The 18,956-nt window shown below is 38.1% G+C and overlaps 3 protein-coding genes and 1 long non-coding RNA gene across 6 annotated transcripts in view; 1 reads left to right on the top strand and 3 right to left on the bottom strand.

Moving 5' to 3' along the window:
• Window positions 1-8,024, bottom strand: part of LOC133524192 (uncharacterized) — a 55,771-nt gene extending 47,747 nt beyond the window's left edge. Inside the window, exon 1 of the mRNA XM_061860072.1 lies at window positions 7,661-8,024. The gene's annotated coding sequence lies outside the window, so the exon portion shown is untranslated. The remainder of the gene's footprint in view (window positions 1-7,660) is intronic.
• On the bottom strand, window positions 2,944-4,088 carry LOC133524188 (uncharacterized). Its single transcript, XR_009800339.1, has 2 exons — window positions 3,278-4,088; window positions 2,944-3,173 (listed from the first exon to the last, which is right to left on the bottom strand). It is a non-coding gene; the product is annotated as an uncharacterized LOC133524188 (long non-coding RNA).
• LOC133524190 (RNA-binding protein with serine-rich domain 1-B-like) lies at window positions 7,151-14,268 on the top strand. Of its 3 annotated transcripts, XR_009800341.1 has the most exons (8): window positions 7,151-7,300; window positions 7,381-7,488; window positions 8,031-8,162; window positions 8,831-8,974; window positions 10,023-10,264; window positions 12,518-12,951; window positions 13,312-13,410; window positions 14,138-14,268. XR_009800341.1 is itself a non-coding variant. In XM_061860069.1 (7 exons), coding segments are annotated over exons 1-7 (870 nt in total). In that variant the 5' UTR covers window positions 7,151-7,298; the 3' UTR covers window positions 13,436-14,114. The 3 variants fall into 3 exon arrangements, 1 of the variants encoding a protein (XP_061716053.1); XR_009800340.1 differs by lacking the exon at window positions 14,138-14,268 and having other exon boundaries at window positions 13,312-14,114; XM_061860069.1 differs by lacking the exon at window positions 14,138-14,268 and having other exon boundaries at window positions 12,518-12,635; window positions 13,312-14,114.
• Window positions 14,257-18,562, bottom strand: LOC133524189 (cell cycle checkpoint protein RAD17). Its single transcript, XM_061860068.1, has 10 exons — window positions 18,421-18,562; window positions 18,232-18,342; window positions 17,841-18,141; window positions 17,030-17,195; window positions 16,813-16,941; window positions 15,988-16,169; window positions 15,554-15,718; window positions 14,870-15,063; window positions 14,498-14,619; window positions 14,257-14,414 (listed from the first exon to the last, which is right to left on the bottom strand). The coding sequence occupies exons 1-10, from the start codon at window positions 18,502-18,504 to the stop codon at window positions 14,309-14,311; spliced, it is 1,560 nt and encodes a 519-aa protein (XP_061716052.1). The 5' UTR covers window positions 18,505-18,562; the 3' UTR covers window positions 14,257-14,308.
• Window positions 18,563-18,956: the final 394 nt, after the last annotated feature.

The raw sequence follows: 18,956 nt of genomic DNA, 5'->3' as shown, positions 1-18,956 counted from the left end.
GTTGCGAATGGTCTAAAATTTGTGGCTCGAGCATGCTGTCTGGGTACAGTAAAATTAATTTTTCGCAACAGCTCAGGACAATCCAAAGCCCTATTCAAAATTTTGTAAAGCAGTCACTGGTCGGAGACCCAACAACGGTCTTCCAGGGATGTTCTTTTGAAGTAATTTTGCCACGGCTCATGGGACCCTGGGGTCCGCTTGACAACTAATCCCAAGATTTACGTAGGCACTAGTTTTTACGAAAGCGACTGCCATCTGACCTTTCAACCCAGAGGGCCAACTTAGGCCTTGCTGGGATTACTCCGGTTTCCTTACGATGTTTTCCTTCACCGAAAAGCGACTGGTAAATATCAAATGATATATATTTTTGACGACCGGTTTGGCCTAGTGGGTAGTGACCCTGCCTACGAAGCTGATGGTCCCGGGTTCAAATCCTGGTAAGGGCATTTATTCGTGTGATGAGCATGGATATTTGTTCCTGAGACATGGGTGTTTTCTATGTATTTAAGTATTTATAAATATTTGTGACGATCCACGGTAAAAGGTACCTTATGGCGGTTGGCGCTTACGTTGCATAGCATGGCATTAGTATTGGAGCGTCGTAAATAACAGCGTAAGCGCCAACCGCCATAAGGTACCTTTTACCGTGGATCGTCACATTTATATATTATATATATCGTTGTCTAAGTACCCTCAACACAAGCCTTATTAAGCTTACTGTGGGACTTAGTCAATTTGTGTAATAATGTCCTATAATATTTATTTATTTATATCGCACATAAGTTCCGAAAAACTCATTGGTATGAGCCGGGGTTTGACCCCGCGACCTCCGGATTGCAAGTCGCACGTTCTTACCGTTAGGCCGCCAGCCCTCTCATATGTAGCTGGGATTGTGAGCACTTAATTGGGTAGGTACAGGCCGCGTAGCCAACATGCAAATCGCTTAAAATTACAATCCGTAGCGATCGAAACGCAACTGTCACTGTTGAAGTTTGATATATATAGAAACACAAAGCGTTTCGGTGTCGTAGCGATAACGATTGTCACCTTGGCTAGGTCCGCTGTTTGGTCAATCTAGCAGCTAGCAGTCATCAGTCACATGAAATATTATTATACCTTATTTTATGAGCTATTTCTGTCAGTAGAAAGAAGCGGAAAATTAAAAAATGTAGGAGCTAATGCTTGACCTCCTACAGAAAATTTGAATTTTACGCCTTTTCCTACTGACAAAGTGGGATTGCCAGAGTACCTATATCAAACATTTAAATTACTCATTTATTTTTGATCAAAGCGACCCTCAGTTACGGTCGGTACCTCGGTACCTCATTATTATACGCGCATGCCTCATTATTATGGCCGAATTCACTTATTATGTAATAATAATTATATAAAAAGGTATTTTTGAAGAATTTATTTTATTTTTAAACCCGGTTAGTATTCCTCATTGGCACTAAATGTTTTATTCTAATAATTTTATATCGTTATTTATCATTTCTTAAACATTACTAGCTAAAAGTACATTAAAAGTGAAATTTACCTTCATTTAAGTCATAAAAATACCATTAGGTACAGTCAGCCAAGGAAGTCTCTATTACTTGACAAATAGAGTCGAAAAGTGGTAAACCACTTCCTTGGCTGACTGTACATAAACCATTTCCAGACAAACCTTATTTCGGACTTAGTAACAATCGTAGCGGAATATATAATATTACCTCATATATTATTCTTACTCTAGCATATGAATGGCACTGACAGTAAGTTGTAATTTTGTTTGAAATTAGATCCGCATCAATCCGCCTACATTTTATTATCTTAAGAGGCTTGATATCAGAACCCCTAGTGTAAATTTATTCGATAGCGTGACGTGACGTACGCGTTAGCGTTAAGTCTCATTTTGTATGGGATTTAGAAACAGCGCGTTAAGCGGGACGTTTTGCAAACTCAAAATCCCATACAAATTTAGACTTAACGCAAACGCGTACGTCACGTTTCGCTATCGAATAAATTTACACTAGAGGTACAGGTGCCATATCGAAAAATTTTATGTGAATGTGCTCCTAGAATGTGCCCCGAGTTATCACAGATTTGCTCATGGTAAACAAACACCCCTATAGATAGGTAATGTACGAGGCATCAATAACCACCGTAACCCACAAATTCTAAATATACCTACGAGTATAACATATATTCGGATGACAAACGCAGCGGCATTGGTGTTGCAGCGTCATTTATGGTGCTCCCACATAAAATATTACATAACATCTTGCGACAGGGACTACATAATACTATCATGATGTCCCTGTCACACGATGTTGTATAACTTGTATAACAGCCCATGTGGGAGCACCAATGCCGGATTTAGAGGTCTGGAGGCCTCGGGCAATAAAGGAGTGGAGGCCCCCTGGCCTCAATTTTTTTCCAAATAAAATGGTAAATTTACCGAATTCTCTATTGTGGGGGGCCCCTCTTTTGTGGAGGCCCGGGGCAGTAGCCCCGGTTGCCCTCCCCTAAATCCGGCCCTGGGGAGCACCATTACCTACTGCTGCAGCGTTGGCGCGGGCCACCAGGCTATATCACAAAATGAGAGTTGGATAGAACGTTCTAATCAAGGCGGTAATGTGGCATCGAAAGTAATGCAATTAATTTATTGACATCTTGGTGACGGCCCCTATAGGTAAAAATAAGAATATAAAAAAAACACATTACTATGAACGATTAGAATATCAAAGTAACCGTTGTTATCAAATTTCATTCACCGGTAATTATAATAATGTAAGATCGCGACGAAGGCTCGCGACCTCGTTAAATTAATGCTGACGCGCACGTAAGGTCGCGCGGTTGGCGGGAATTGCGAAATCGGTAAATGAGGACACTATTCGACACTAAGATTTTACAATTAGGATTTTATAATTTACTTTGAGTAAGTTTGATGGAAATCGTATATTCAGCGACAACTCGTTTATTTGAAATGCAAAAATGATAATAATAATTTGTTAATTTAACATTTTTAAAACAATACCTATGTATATAAAAAAAATAATTGTACCCTTATTTCCTTAATTCCGTGGTGGGTCCTGGTGATGAGTTATGGTCGGCAAGTCGTCCTCTTCCTCGTCCTAGTCCTGCGTGCTGACACGGCTGGCGTAGCGGCGGTGGAATCGGTTCCTGTAGGGCTAACATGGTAGGCTCTTTATCATTTGTCACCATGGCTGTCACGTTCTAACAAATATGTAAGCGCAAAAGTGACGGGTATAATGACAAGTGATAAAAATGGAACCTTGCTGTCACCGCTGGTCCGCGTTCGGCTCCTGGCCGAAGAGGCGTTGCCTCCTCTCGCGCATTTCCTGAATGGTCCGTGGGTGGGGGCTCCTCGGCAGTGGTCTCGTGTTCTGTGGTTGCTTTCTGACTCGTTGACTGCTTGAGTCTTGGGCTGGCTGGTTGGCTGTGTAGTCCATCATCTGTGGTTCGCCGGGTTCTTCTTGACTCGTGATCTGTATAGTTGACTGGTCTCCCGTGACTGGTTGTTGATCTGTATGGTTGCTTGATCTCCCGTGACGGTGACGGTGAGGTTCGTGATAGGGCCCATTAAGGTGATGTTGACGCCGTTGATGCGAAGTGTTATTTGTGCTGCCATTGTTTCTACGTTCGTAAGGATCTTCTTTCTTGAATATGTGGCTGTCTTCTTTCTTGAATATGTGGCTGTCTGACTGCGTAAATTTCTTCTTTAGGATCCACTGGTGCAGGGCTTCTTTCTTGAGTCTTCGGTTACAGATTCCGTTGGTCCTTAATTGCGAGGGTGGCCATGTAATAAACGTAGTGAACTTGTGTATGTTACGAGCGGAACAGGGTGACGGAGTAGTTAAGTAAAGGGCAGTTGTCGGTGTAAGAGTCCGTTTATTATATAAAACATCCTATTTTATACATGTCTAGTTATCGCTGAGACAAGCAATATGCATTATGTCGCAGTAAACCAAAGCGTTACTGCTAAACACTAAAAGTGGACTACCTAAAGGTTGTCTGGAAGAGATCGCTCTGTAGCGATAAGGCCGCCTGTTGTTTATCTCTATCTTCATGTTTTTTATTTGTTTTCATGTACATTTTTTTTCAGAGGTTGTGCAATAAATATATTTGTATTTGTGGACATTTACCACATTACAAATCGTAGTGTTTTTTTAAACACAACAATACGGTTGCCAAAGATTTAATTAGAAATGTTGAGGCCCTTTTCTAGTAACTCCATCGATTTAAATCCTGAGGGCCTACCAAGAACCACGTTCGACATGTTGCCTTTGCCTCTCAGTTGCACTTGTAAAAAAAACCCATCTTAAATTTTTTTAACAATTCTTTCACAAAAATGTTCGATTATCCGTAATTCCGGGCACGCACAGCCATCTCGCTCACGCTCGCTCAGTGAGAGTGAGAAAATAACCTAAACCCACCGGGCTTTAATGTAGTTAGGTACATGATTTGTTCCTTTATATATCAGTAATTGCGAGAGTCAACTATACTTATAGGTAGATAAATATTTTTGAACATGATTTTTTATGTAGAATGCACAATGCACCTCCCTGTAGAACACAAAGTTATAAACTTAATAGTCCCACATAATCTAGACTAGAGGAAATTGCTATTGCCAAATATAATTATGTACCTACGTACCTATATCAACGCCTGTTAAGAAAAGTCGGTAAGCTATAAAATATTAGGAGACGCTCAGTAAGTTGTTATAGCCAGGAAGAAAGGTCATTGAATCGTGGGCGGGGGTAAATGCAACAAAGGCTGCTCAGTAGGGCTAATGTATTGGCCATGTAGCCCCGCATGGGGCCTATAGCTAATCATTTCGGCCACTCAACTGCTGATGGTATTAAGCTAGTGATTAATGTTCAGGCATATCTTAAATGCGGCGGTGTTCAGTGGTTTAATACGAAAAAGACTTTCACGAGGAGGAAGGAAATAAAATGGGTATCATATATTAAATATATAACTTTATATTATATTTTCTGAGAACTGAAGAACTGAGGATATATAATTGGGTAAGTAGTTATTATAACTTCTACGGGATTTAAACCATTTTCATACCTTTCACGAAGAACAGAGGGCTGAAGACTTATCGAATATGCCAATGGTTTGCGCACGAAACGGTAATCGCTCTATCACTCTTCCATATTAGTGCGACAGAGAGACAAGAACAAAAAAATATACTCATCCTTTTCTTTTGGGTGCTAGTACTAGCGTAAGAAAAAACAGAGAAATAAGCAAGCATAGAGTGCTCACTCCATACATCAGTTTTCTCATCAAAACGCTTATTATTTTCGTAGTCGCCATCTATCGCCAAGTAGCGAATTTATCAAAATCTAAAATAATTTATTGTACCTATGGTTATGGGTTCTACAAAGGTCTTAGGTAAATGATGTTCTCCATGTCCTGCCTTACAAAGGCGTACAATATTTGGTTACTTATCTTAGATCTAAATCGAATGTAAAGTACATTTATCAACAATAACAACGCATGATATTAAGTAACATAAATTACCATATTATGTAATTTTACTTAATTATTAATATTATATGAAGAGGGCTATTCGTGCAATATATAATATGTACCATAGAGACACACTTAGAGATAAGTTTAAGGACATTAACATAATGACAGTGCACTGTCAATATATTTATGAGAATATTCTGTATGTACATAAAAACATTGCCAGTTTTAGGAAAAACTGTGAAATACATAATATTAATACTAGAAATAAGCATAAGCTCGCAGTGCCCTTCACGAGGCTCCATAAAATTAAAAAATCATTCATGGGTAATTGTGTAAGATTTTACAATAAACTTCCTAATATTATAACTGAATTGTCTGTTAGTAAATTTAAAAATTATGTAAAACGTAAGCTTATCTCTAAAGCCTATTATAGCACACAAGACTACATGAATGATGAAACACTGTGGGATTAAGTGTGATTGTAAAGAATGAATTATTTATTGTTAAGTATGTTAATAATGATGAAATTGATAATTCAATGTATATGTATATACCGTATTTTTTGACATTTAGATTTTATTCTAGAATGTTTCTAGACTAGTATTTTTATACAATTTTGATGTTTGACGATCCTTTTGTGAAATTCTTATTATTAAGTTTACCATATCTATAATAATTCAATGTTTTTTTAGAACAATAATAACTGCATCAATAAATTGCTCTGATATTTACATTAAGATGATATTTGTAAAATTTGCCGATTTAAAAGTGCGTGTTGCTAGGCCTATTTGAATAAAGAATATTTTGACTTTGACTTTGATATAACAACCACAACATAATATTAATTACTTATTAACATTATTATTATTATTTACTAACTTAGTAAAAAGTTATTTATACTATAGAAGCATTGCTTGACTAACCAATCAGTTTTTTAAAGGTAATGATGGCAGTTTTTTAAGGTCTGTGGGTAGCTTATTGAATATCTTTATACTCATACATATAATACTTTTTGAAAAGAATGCTGATTTATGGTTAGTGCGTATTATGTCGTAGATATGTCGTAGATGTATTTGGTTCTGAATGCTTGAGTAGTAGAACTTGGTAGAACGAAAGAATAGAAAGAAATTAGTATTGTTACTTGACAATAAATGTCGCGACGAACGAAAAGTCTAATGCTATACAGGTTTTAGCCAATATTATAACCGATTTAACCGGAACTCTATTTTCAACACCTCGTAATATTGGTCGTAAATAGGAAGTATTACTGCAATGTTCTGCCGCCAGAGTGCAGCACTAGCACCTTAGATAACCATAGAGTAACTTACACCTACGCTTATACGCGCGCGCCGTCTACACTGGCCGGTTTGTGCGTGAGGAAATTGCCTCGCGCGTATGCTCCCTTTGTGTGAAACCGGTTATTTGTGTCATTTAGGTAAATGCTTTTTGCAATGCTTATCGCGCGTTGTAAAAGCACTCGTGAAAGAGGCCTAAAAATCATGTCAGTCACGATGTCAACTCACGGTTGCTAATCAACAACGCTTTCAACATGTCGGCTGTGTTCCGTTGTCTCATTTTAACTATCGCTCCATCTCCATTTATTCAGCATTTATTGGGCTGATATATCGCAAACGTTTGTAGAGGCCTTTACATTTATGTCGGCTGGCAACATAAAAAAAATGAATGGACGAGGAACGAAGAACGATTGAATGGTTGAAAAACATGGCGGAGTGCATTAGATTGAATGCCGGCCGAATTGAATTGATAGGACGCGAGTTGTAAATTTGATATATTTAGCGTGATTTGACTATATTATGTAAGTTTTTATTAATCTATCTAAAGTCAATATTATTTGAGTATTGTGTATGGGTAATCAAATTGAGTTTCATGTTTTAGGGCTCGCAATAAGTCGCCATCAGCAACGTCGGATAAAGACAAGAAGAAACCAAAGGATAAGAAGAAAAAGGGCGATTCAGGATCCAGTAGCAGCGATAGTAGCGGCAGGTAGATCTTTTTGGTCACTTAACTTACATTTTGCATCAACGAATGGTCATTTATATGAATCTACCAGAATGTAACGATTTTAGGTTATGTACGAAGACTGCTGCATCTTGTAAAATGTACCAGTACATAGTAAGAGGCCTGCCTAGGTTGGTACGGTTAAATTTATACTTACAAGTATAATGCTTACAGCGGTCCTCAATTGCGTCAGTTTTTCTTCCGTTTAATATGCTTTCCCGCCGAAGTTGCCTTTGTGCTCAGTCCTTTGTGTATAATATAATATAAATTAATAAACACAAAAATCTGACTTGTGACAATCCAAAACAAATGAAATAGAAATGGCAACTTAAAAAAAGGTTCTCTTAACAGACATAAACATTTGACCTGACGCATCTCTGATACCATGGTTGCAATACCATGAAATTAAATGATTATGACACATTAATTTAGTCTCCACTAATAAACCATACTAATACTTTTAGGTATTAGGAACAAAATAACAACAACATACACACATTATTTTAAATACCCATTGTTATTCCTAGTTCATCAGACAGCAGTTCATCAAGGTCATCATCTCTGTCTTCCTCAAGTAGTTCTGGCAGCTCCTCAAGATCTTCCTCCTCGTCCAGCTCATCCAGCAGCAGTAGCAATGAACGCTCCAGGGCCAAGAAGAAGTAAGTTTTATTAAAGAAAAATATACTCTTCGCTATTGGGCTGGTCTTAATGTCACACTGACTGTCAGTGCCGACAGGTCATTTATGAAGTCCAGGGAGTGTTTTAGAATAATATCAACCGGTGAGTACTGACGGGTGTCAGCGCTGAAGCATACACGGCTTTAGGTGCCCATATTGGCATGGCGTAGGGGTCAGTGCTGACCACTACTCCTGTCTCCAGTGAGTGTTTTGATATGTGGCTGAGAATGACTCATACTGAAGTGATGCATGCCTCTACTTTCTAAGACGATTTTAGTATCAAGATTTCCTTAGGGGGCAACTACACAAAAGATCCCTATGGGTCGAAGTGTATCCGCAAGGGCCCCCGGAAATTAGAAGATAAGATAAGATAGTATCAAGTTTATAACTTACATCCTGACGATCTGCACTTACATTAGCATATGGGCAGGTTGACACTATAACCAATTGTGCAAACTTAGACAGGACAGAATTAGTTCAAATAAGCATAATTTATTTATCATACATTCAGTCTTAGCTAGATTGGATTCCATGTTTGGCCATTAGTTATAACTATATAAGAACACTATAGCTATAAGAAACTTGGACAATAAAAATTAATAGGTCCTTTTCTGCAGAACTATGGTCTTATAATTCAATGCTTTATCTAGGACATCACCACAGAAGAGTCCAGTGAAGGATCGTCGAGAGCCGGACCGGGAGAAGCTTCGGGACAGATCACCACTTGGAGACAAGAAGAAGATATCAGCACCATCATCTAATGACAAGGCCAAAAGCAAGGACAAGCATGATAGGTATGATGGATAAAAATGTTACAAATTGCAGTTTTTACAATTCCTTTATCTCTCACACAGCTCATTCACCTTTTCCTTGGTTTTCCTTTCCTGGTCACATCTACAATACGGCCGAACAATTCAGTTAAAGATGACGAATATTCGGCCAATATTTTTATTATGTTTATCTTGTTGCAACACTAAAATGTAACAAGTTCCTCCAGAATTTTTCAATTACTCTCTTCCATCGGATTACATTTTCCCATTGTCATTATAACACAATGACACGACACGAATTAATATGATGAGACATGTTGAATCCATAGCATGTTTTGATTAGTTAAGAGACTGGTGAATTTTATTTCGCGAGTTCCTACTTCCTAGCCCTTTGACCAGTTTGTTTTGAGGGAATTACCTAAGAAAAAATCATATCTAGCTGCTAATGTAATTGAAGCATTTTCAAATGGTTATTAAAATGATACAGAGGAACCAAATAATTCAACTGGTAAGATCTGAACCGAAAATTCGTATTCGGCAAACTCTATATTCGGTCCACATAATTCATAATGCTTGCACATTCTTACATTAACTCTCAACATTTTTTAAGAAAATAAATAAATATAGGACATTCTAGGGACTTATTTTTTTTAGTACACCGCTATCCTTGAGAGAGTCATAATGACGGGAAAAGTTGAAGGCACGAGACATGCAGTTGACGAGGAACAGAAACCTTGTCTTCAACAGAATAATAGAATAATGTCATGATCCTCGGCATTGAGGGAACAACTGAAAACTTTATTTAAAAAAAGAATATAAGAGGATTACTGAAATATTTCACTGTGCATATGACTTCATACGCAGCAACACGTATGAAGCGCTGGTAGCCTAATAATGCGTAGGAAACCTGGTGCGTTTTCCATCCGGAGGTCGCGCGTTCAAACTCCGGCTCGTACAACTGAGCTTTTTCGCGCGCCGTCTAAATGAGCCCTTATTCACTAACACATGTCCTGTCTGAAAAGTTATGTTGTATGATAAGTATAGAATTGACTTTATCTTTTTTTTATTTTAGATCTCCAGCCAGAAAAAAGAGAGAACGTTCACCGCCGCCGCGTCCTACACGCATCCACATCGGACGATTGACTCTGAATGTTACCAAAGACCATATTCAAGAGATATTCTCAACATACGGCAATGTGAAAACTATAGAGTTTCCGATGGATCGCCTGCATCCGCACAACAGTCGCGGATACGCATACGTGGAGTTCACGAATGCCGACGAAGCAGAAAATGCCATGAAGCATATGGATGGAGGTAAGACATGGTTTATTTATGGTGTATGAAGCTTATGTAATAAAATAAATAATACACCTTGAGATCAAATTCTAAAGTCACAGTTATGTCCTAAATAAAAATATGCAATAGATTGATGGGTGCCCTATTGATTTTCCGACAAACAATACGCCGATTTTCGATTCGCCGACAACGATTCGCAGACGGGTTCTTTGGCCGAGTAACGATTGGCAGAATGTCATTACGCATAATAGTCGTTTGCACGAGTAGTATTATTATCGTATGGCTTTATTGGAAAAATAAAATACAAATCAAGTTTACAAAAGTAACGTTATAGTCAAAGTTTAAGGTCTAAGTTTGATAGCCATTCCCTGGCATCCGCAGTTATCGCGTGCATAGGTCGAATAATCATTTGGCATGAATACCTATTAATTAACAAAACTTCGCTCTTATTTATGGGTAGACTAGGGCATGACTAACCTACACAACAACTTTTAGTTTGAGTCTGATAAACATGGTTTTGATACATTTAATTATATACTTATTTTCATTAACACAAATGACCATAAAATTTTATGCCTTGAAAGGAGCACTTCTTGTATATTTAATACATTTCGGGGATCTCGGAGCGGTTCTGACGATTTTGATGAAATTTGGTATATGGGGGTTTTCGGGGGGCGAAAAATCGATCTAGCTAGTTCGTATCTCTGGGAAACCACGCATTTTTGAGTTTTATACATTTTCTGAGCAAGGCTCGGTCGTCCAGATATTAAAAACCTATATTGCATAGGTACGATGGCCCACACTGTTAACTGTCCATCGGTGGACCTTATTACAAAAGGCATAAGGTCCACCGGTGGGCAGTTAAGAGTGTTGCTGTTTGTACAATACCTATGCTTTTGTTCATATTTAACCCTTTGACCGCCACCGTCGGCTATGGCCGACATCTGAATGACTTGCCAAGGACGCCAACGACGGCTACAGCCGACAGTTTCGCCAATGCAATAGCGACTAACGCGGGACTCTGTAAAGTTCAATTTCGCGTAAATTATCGTGATAGCCAGCGTCCGGGGCACGGCATGTTCCTTTGTCGTCTGGCGTTCAAAAGGTTAAGTTAAAAATGGATTCAAACCTAAACTATGCTTAACGCATATACTTAAGAAAGGATAATATTTTATTTCTTTCTTTCTGAAACCAGTTTCTTTGTAAAAAGACTTTTATTTCGAAAATAACGATGTATAAAGTGTGAAACGTTATTCGACTAAACATTCCTTAAACGAAAAGATTACTCTGCCAAATGAAAATCATCCAATAATAGTTCTGCTAATTTACACAGAAGCGAACTGAACTTTATGTGAACTTAACTTTATGTGAATGTCAAGAGTCTGCGTAACGTTAGTCGACCAAAAGTTACATCTACAAATGAATCACTCTGCGAAACGTTGTTTGGCGAATCGTTGTCTGCGAATCGATAATCTGCGAATTGATTGTCGAAGAATCATTCATTAGGTACCCCACTTATGTAGATTGGACGACGTTTGTTGCGGATGCTGTTTAAGTACCTACGCTTTTGACGAAGCCTGCTCTGTGAATTTAGATGATGGTTGTGTTTTAGTACTTATTCGTTCCGTTTTCATTTAATAAATTAATATTTAGATTTGAATTCTGACTTCGCATCACTTTTATGGGAAACCATTGGGGTGCGTCCTATAATATATACGCACTTTTGGAATAATTTCAGTTTACAAACGTTAAAAATGTATACTAATCTTATGTATAATAAAGTAAACGTATACTTTCAATTAGTATAACATAAAAATAATATAATATAATTATACAAATTGAATTTATACATTCAGAGTGATATATTATAGGTTTGTATACGTTCTATTACTTACCCAAACCATTGTGCATTTCATCGCACTATCAAGTTGGTACGAAATTTTGCAGTCTGCTCTTTTATCAATACAAAAAGTCCAGCTTTACGTCACGCCTTGCGTTTTGAATGTAAAATTTGACTGCTGCACTGTTAAACTAAATAAAACCGGATAAGTGCGAGTCGGACTCGCCCACCAAGGGTTCCGTACTTTTTAGTATTTGTTGTTATAGTGGCAACAGAAATACATCATCTGTGAAATTTTCAACTGTCTAGCTATCACGGTTCCTGAGATACAGGCTGGTGACAGACGGACGGACGGACAGCGGACTCTTAGTAATATAGTCCCGTTTTACCCTTTGGGTACGGAACCCTAAAAAGTTTAACTGGGCTTCCAGGGCAGATCGACGGGCAGGAGATCACGGCGGCGCCGGTGCTGATCCCGTCGCGGCCGCGCCGCCCCTCGCCGCGCCCGCCGCCCCGCCACGCGCCGCTCCGCCGACACTCGCCGCCGAGGTGACTACATGTCTGCACTCTAGTGTAACTAGGCTGCCAGGGCAGATCGACGGGCAGGAGATCACGGCGGCGCCGGTGCTGATCCCGTCGCGGCCGCGCCGCCCCTCGCCGCGCCCGCCGCCCCGCCACGCGCCGCTCCGCCGACACTCGCCGCCGAGGTGACTACATGTCTGCACTCTAGTGTAACTAGGCTGCCAGGGCAGATCGACGGGCAGGAGATCACGGCGGCGCCGGTGCTGATCCCGTCGCGGCCGCGCCGCCCCTCGCCGCGCCCGCCGCCCCGCCACGCGCCGCTCCGCCGACACTCGCCGCCGAGGTGACTACATGTCTGCTCTGTGTCATGTCTGACTTCAATTCTATATTAATTTTATATCAACCCCCATTGGTACCCTAACCCTAACAGAAATATTTTAACATTTAGTAACAAGTATATGTGTCGTTTCCAAGCAAAAAGTCTCACTTTGTCGCTTGCCATAAGAACACTGACAGATTATTCGTATAAAAAAACAATCAAATCTCGTCCTTATGGTAAGCGACAAAGTGGGACCTTTAGTTAGACTTGGACACACAAGTATCTGTGGCATGTTATTGTCGCGCCGTCAATCCTACTCCATGCAATGCAGTGTGTACAGGATAGTTGAGCGTATGATATTGAAGTGTGTACTGATGGGCGCAGGTACCGCCGCCGCAGCCCCGTGCGGCGCCGCTCGCCACCGCGGCGCCGGCGCTCGCGCTCGCGCTCCCCGCGCCCCGCGCCGCGCCGCCGCCGCTCCAGGTCCTCCTCCTCCTCCTCCCGATAGTCGCCCCGCCTCCACGCACACACACACACACACACACACACACCAGTAGACTAGTTTCCTGTAGGTAAGATTGTGGCAATTGTGAACTTTAATTTTAATTGACTGGACTTCATTTGAACTTTTCGACTAACAAAAGAACTGAAAATTCGATTATTGCATACTATGATGACATAGTTTATCTTATATAAAATATGGTTGATGATTACTTACTAGGAAACTACCCTATTACACGATAAAATACATAGTTGGCATTGGAGGTTTGGTACATTTTTATCCGAGCTTTAATTACTTGTTCTAAAGTTAATATTCGCTTTGAAGCCATCAAACCGATGAAATTAAAAACATTTGGAGAAAAGTATACCAAAATTAATCCATCTCACCATGACACATTCCAGACCCTCCGCATGAGGTAAGTATAAATCCGATTCCCTTTCTTTTAAAAATAAATTTGTTCTGTAGAGATTCTACAGAAAGGTAAGTATAGTGTCATAAACATAACGAATGGTTATAATTAACTTGCAAATTTCTCATTATAAAAGCTTGCAAAATGGAAACTGAAACAGTGAGTGATCAGTGAAGCTCCAAATGAACTGAGTATCGGTGAAGTGTTTAATGTATTTCAGTACCAATTTTTATTTGTATAATCAGAGACATTTGACTAATAAATTGTAATACTAATTATTTATTTTTAATTTTCCCCAGATCCCAAGCTCCCACATCTGTTACAGTCTTAAGAACCGTTTAAGATACATCCCCTTGGCATATTAATAATTTCTTTAAGATTTCATATTGTAAGAATGTTGGGCAAATAAATATTAGTGTAAAAAATGAAATGGTTTTATTTAAAAATATTACTTACATAACATTTAACACTCATTGTTGTTTCCCTATTATTTTACAGTATGTTTGATAATCAGTTACTAAAATTTTTCCCTTATATAAATAGTTTGGTTCTAGTAAAGGTAATTCTTGTAGTGATCTGAAAAAAAGTAAACATTGTATTTAAAATCATTACATACCAATAAATGTGTAATAAATTTAGGAAAGTAACCAAGCACTCACGGGTATTGAATTTTCATGTTCTTTGGCCCTCTAACTGGATTCCATGCAGAGACTGGTGCCTTATTTGCTACCATCAGTCCAGCCACAGCAGTGTATAGTCCATATTCTTGACACATCTTTTCCTAAAGTTCAAATGTTTTATGTTAAAATGGAATATGATTCCATCAAAAAAAATATAGGCAGGGGGCCTACTGAGAATGACTCATTAAGACGTAATTAGAGTGACAGAGAAAAATGGCCGCAATTGACGAATTTCGATTTTTGCGGTTATAGCCCAGATAATACCACCAGCCAACTTGGAGATGAAATCAGGGCTACCATTGCTAATTGCAGCTCTGAACTGCTAGGGGTCAACATTTGCCATGAACTTACCCGCCACTCTCCCAGCATGAAGTCGGCGTCACTGAGACTTAGAGCAGCTCCAACCACATGGTCAATCGAGGAGTAATGACTCAAATAGTTTTCTTCAAGAAAATTCACAAAGGAACTTGGCTGACTTAAAAATTGATCAATTATCTCTGTAGGACGGTGGGTCAACTGTTTGCTTCCATTTTCGCTTACCACAACTAAAAAATTAGAAGGAATACATTTTTTTTATACTACGTCGGTGGCAAACAAGCATACGGCCCGCCTGATGGTAAGCAGTCCGTAGCCTATGATACAACTATGAAATATATTATTTAACACTAGCGACGTAGTAATTACTAACCTAAACCTTACCCAAGAATCACTATACATATAGTATTTTTCAAACAGCACAGGTATGGTAATAGATGTCATCTCAATACCATTATGCAAGATTTTGCGTTTTAGGCTGCGTTTCAACCAGAGGATGCGTAGTGAGGGATGTGTTTGTTAAGAATCATTAGAATACTGTCCTCTAGAGCTGCGCAGAGCGAGGATAGGTAAATGAAATGATTACATTGGTCCTTAAAACACATTCCTCACGCAGCTCTGGTGGAAACGCAGCCTTAAGGTAATAAATTATATGGAGATGACATCTTTCACTACCCATGTTGGTTAACAGTTACGTTCAAATTGTGTTTTAAAATTTACCTTTCGGGTTTAGTACTCTTCCTACGCCATGTAGAATGCTAACAGTTTGGTCTTTCCCTAGAGATACAAATTTACTTGATGGTGGCTTTTTCTTACTATTAGCAGTCTTCTTACTTTTCGTTTCCTTCTCAATAATGACATCAGTCTCTAAACTTTGATAGGAACCTGAAATGTTTAAAATGGTTATAACATTTAATTACAAGAAATATCAATCAAACAAAAAACAATCTCATCTGTCCACTTTGGTTTAACAGTTGTAACACAAGATTTCATCTGTGCTTATAAAGCTGAAGTTATTATTATATCTTTGCTTTATTAAACCTTCGAATACAACATTAAACTACTGTTTACTAGAAGTCTACTAGAACTTAAAGACTAGTAGAATTTGTGGTAAATTGCAGTAAAATGTCAGATCAGGTTAAAATCAATTATACCTTTTAAACAAGCAAAATGTAGGTTCAACACTGCCGATCTTACATCTCCAGCTGAAGAATTTACTACACAGTCTACCAGTTCTGCTGTCGGTTTGTTGTACATGTTGGTATGATTTTTACTAATGATTTCTGAAACTCGCTTTAAGGCAGACTTTAGACCTGTAACTGATACTGCATTCAATCTGAAATTAAAACTAATATTTATAAAGCCCGTCCAGACGGGAGGCTCGAATCTTCTGATTTGATCAAAAAAGAAATTGGCGTCAATGAGCGCTCTAAATTTAAAAATGCCCCCAAACGCGAATACTAGCGTCACAAATTGGTGTTCTTGCGTCCACACCTCCATTTTATTATTAATATTGGTCATAATCTCATAATCGGCGAGCCAAATTGGCGTTTGTGTCCGCACCACCTGATTTGACCAGACAACTTAATCAGATTTGGCGCAAAATTGTTGCTGTATCGACTGGCCTATATACATATATGTACATAACAATGTTATTTAGACTTAGGTAATCCCATCTAAAATAGTATTTACTCCATACAGTCAAGTGCAAAAATATGTATCGAATAAATTGTCTCATAAATATGATACTACACAGAAATAAGATGCTATATTTTATATGGGACATATTTTTGGGTAAGATGTGTACACCCATATTTTTACACTTGACTGTACAAAGCATCATTTAATGGAGATAGGACAAACATAATAATTTAAAGCGTATAGCTACGAGTATAAACAAATGCTTTCAAGCTTTTAATGTCGTAAGCATTTGCAGGATTAAAATGTATGAAACAAAAAAAAAACAAAGGAAATATTACGCGATGTGATGTATCTGGAATTGCTCCTTCATACTTGGTGTAAATAGATTTGCAGCAGTATTCTTACTATCTGTATGACTTTCTGAACATATAAAAACAATGGGTGATTTGGCTCTTTGTTTATATTGACTGAAAAAAAAGGTACAAGATAAGTAAAACATCTGGCAAAGTTAAAATTGTAAACACCAACAAGTTTTGTGTGCAAATATTAACTTACTGCAGGACATCAGTAAATTCAGACGGTGTTCTTATAAATGTATTTGGTAAATCTTCAACCAACACCAGTTTGCTGCTGTTGTTATCTAATAGTGATGTAAAATTTGCTGCATTCAATATGAAATCAAGGAATTTAGTAGATTGTTTTTCTTTAAACTGGTAATCTCCTGAAAATTAAACAAACAAAGAAGTTGAGTCAAACCAAGATAAGTTGGCAGCGATTTTGGTAGCCCAGACGGTGCACGGGTTATTTTCAATGTCAAACTTCTACGAAATTATGACGTTTTGGAAACCACAAATAAATTGGTAAATATTATAATTGAATATGAGGGTACAAAAATTTGGTTTTTATAGAATTTATCAATAATTGTGGGATCATAGCGTAATAAAGTACACCCACCATTCTGTCAGTGTACTGTTTTTTGGTGATAACTTTTAGTACCGTGAGGTACAATTTTTTAAATGGAGGTACTAAATACAAGTACAATAATATGGTAAGCTTTTTTCTTTTTATTTAGGTACACCCGCCATTCTGATTCACATTTACTTGACACAAAAAAAATCGCTGCCAACTTATCATGGTCTGACTAGTATTTAGTAACAGTTACTAAATCGCTTAATCTGATAAGGGAAGTAGACCAGAGCTCTTGTTTAACTAAATTTAAATAAGGTAACTTTTCCTTCCTAACATAAGGCAGTCTTCTTAGACAGCAAAATTATTATGAAAAGTAGAAACACAACATTAGGAAATATGACGATATAAGGGAAAGTTACCCTGTACATGTTAAGAGAAGATGGATTGGCAGCCATACCATATTCTGTTGGTATATCAATATCTAGGGGTGTAATCCACTCTGTCACTTTTACTTTGTGTTTAGCCGCTAGTGTCCGCACTGTAATAGTCTTCCCACATCCTACAGGGCCAGTAAGTAGTAATATCTCACTATTATTGTGTTGGATACTTAATTTTAACCAGTCCTCAATTTCTTGTATCTTTTTACTATTAACAGCTAAGTCCTCTGTTGTCACTGGATCAAAGTTCTTCATCCAATTCTTGTGATCAATGTTAATAGGAGTTTTATCAGCAGTACCCGATGTGTTACTGCACATATTCTGAAAATATGTGGAACTTTGTAAGAACAAAAGAAAATAATTGTAGATAAAAAAACTTTTATAGAATAGATAACAAGAGATCTTACGCACTTTTTTGACGGGTGTTTTAGTATTTGGCAAGGTTCCATCTTTGCTTTTTCGCCGCTTTGCAGGAGGAACATCATCTTCGAAGTCGAAGATTGGCTTAAACCATTTCTTTTCCTGTTAACAATTATCAAAAATAAGAAGTGAACAATAATACATCAGTTTATTAAGTGTACAGTTATTAACGTGTATTACTTTTTGTATGGACATTGCACAGAATAATATAAATATTGAATAAAATTGAACTTCAATTTTCAACGTATCAAAAACCATTGACATTGACAGTCAGCTGAGCTGAGACTTGACGTTTGAAGGGATATTTTCCTAGTATGTAAACTATGTTAATAATATTGTGTTTAAAGCTTTGGTTTTATTACATCCACACTTTATCGGGCCCGATATCCAGACCCGATTTCGGGCCCGAGCAAGAGTATTTTTTGTCTGTAAATTAAATTCATTAATTATTTTTATGTACAATCCTGAAAACTTTTATAAATAAACATTTTTTTTTAGGAAAATAAAATTAAAAAAATAATAAAATTAGTTTAGAGACGATTCTAAACATTCAGCTGAGTGAGCCTTCCTGGTCTCAAGCGTCCCTCCCTATTCGGTTCGGAGGTTTAGGAATTCGCAAAATTTCCAGTGTGGCTTCCCCAGCCTTTTTGGCATCCATTAATAGCACGTCTGGTCTCATAGGAAATATCTTAAGGGCTTTGCCCACAAACTATGAG

The sequence above is a fragment of the Cydia pomonella genome, chromosome 13, assembly GCF_033807575.1.
Source record: "Cydia pomonella isolate Wapato2018A chromosome 13, ilCydPomo1, whole genome shotgun sequence".
NCBI lineage: Eukaryota > Metazoa > Arthropoda > Insecta > Lepidoptera > Tortricidae > Cydia > Cydia pomonella.
The sequence above is the reverse complement of the archived record's forward strand: the minus strand, read 5'-3'. Positions and strand labels throughout refer to the sequence as shown.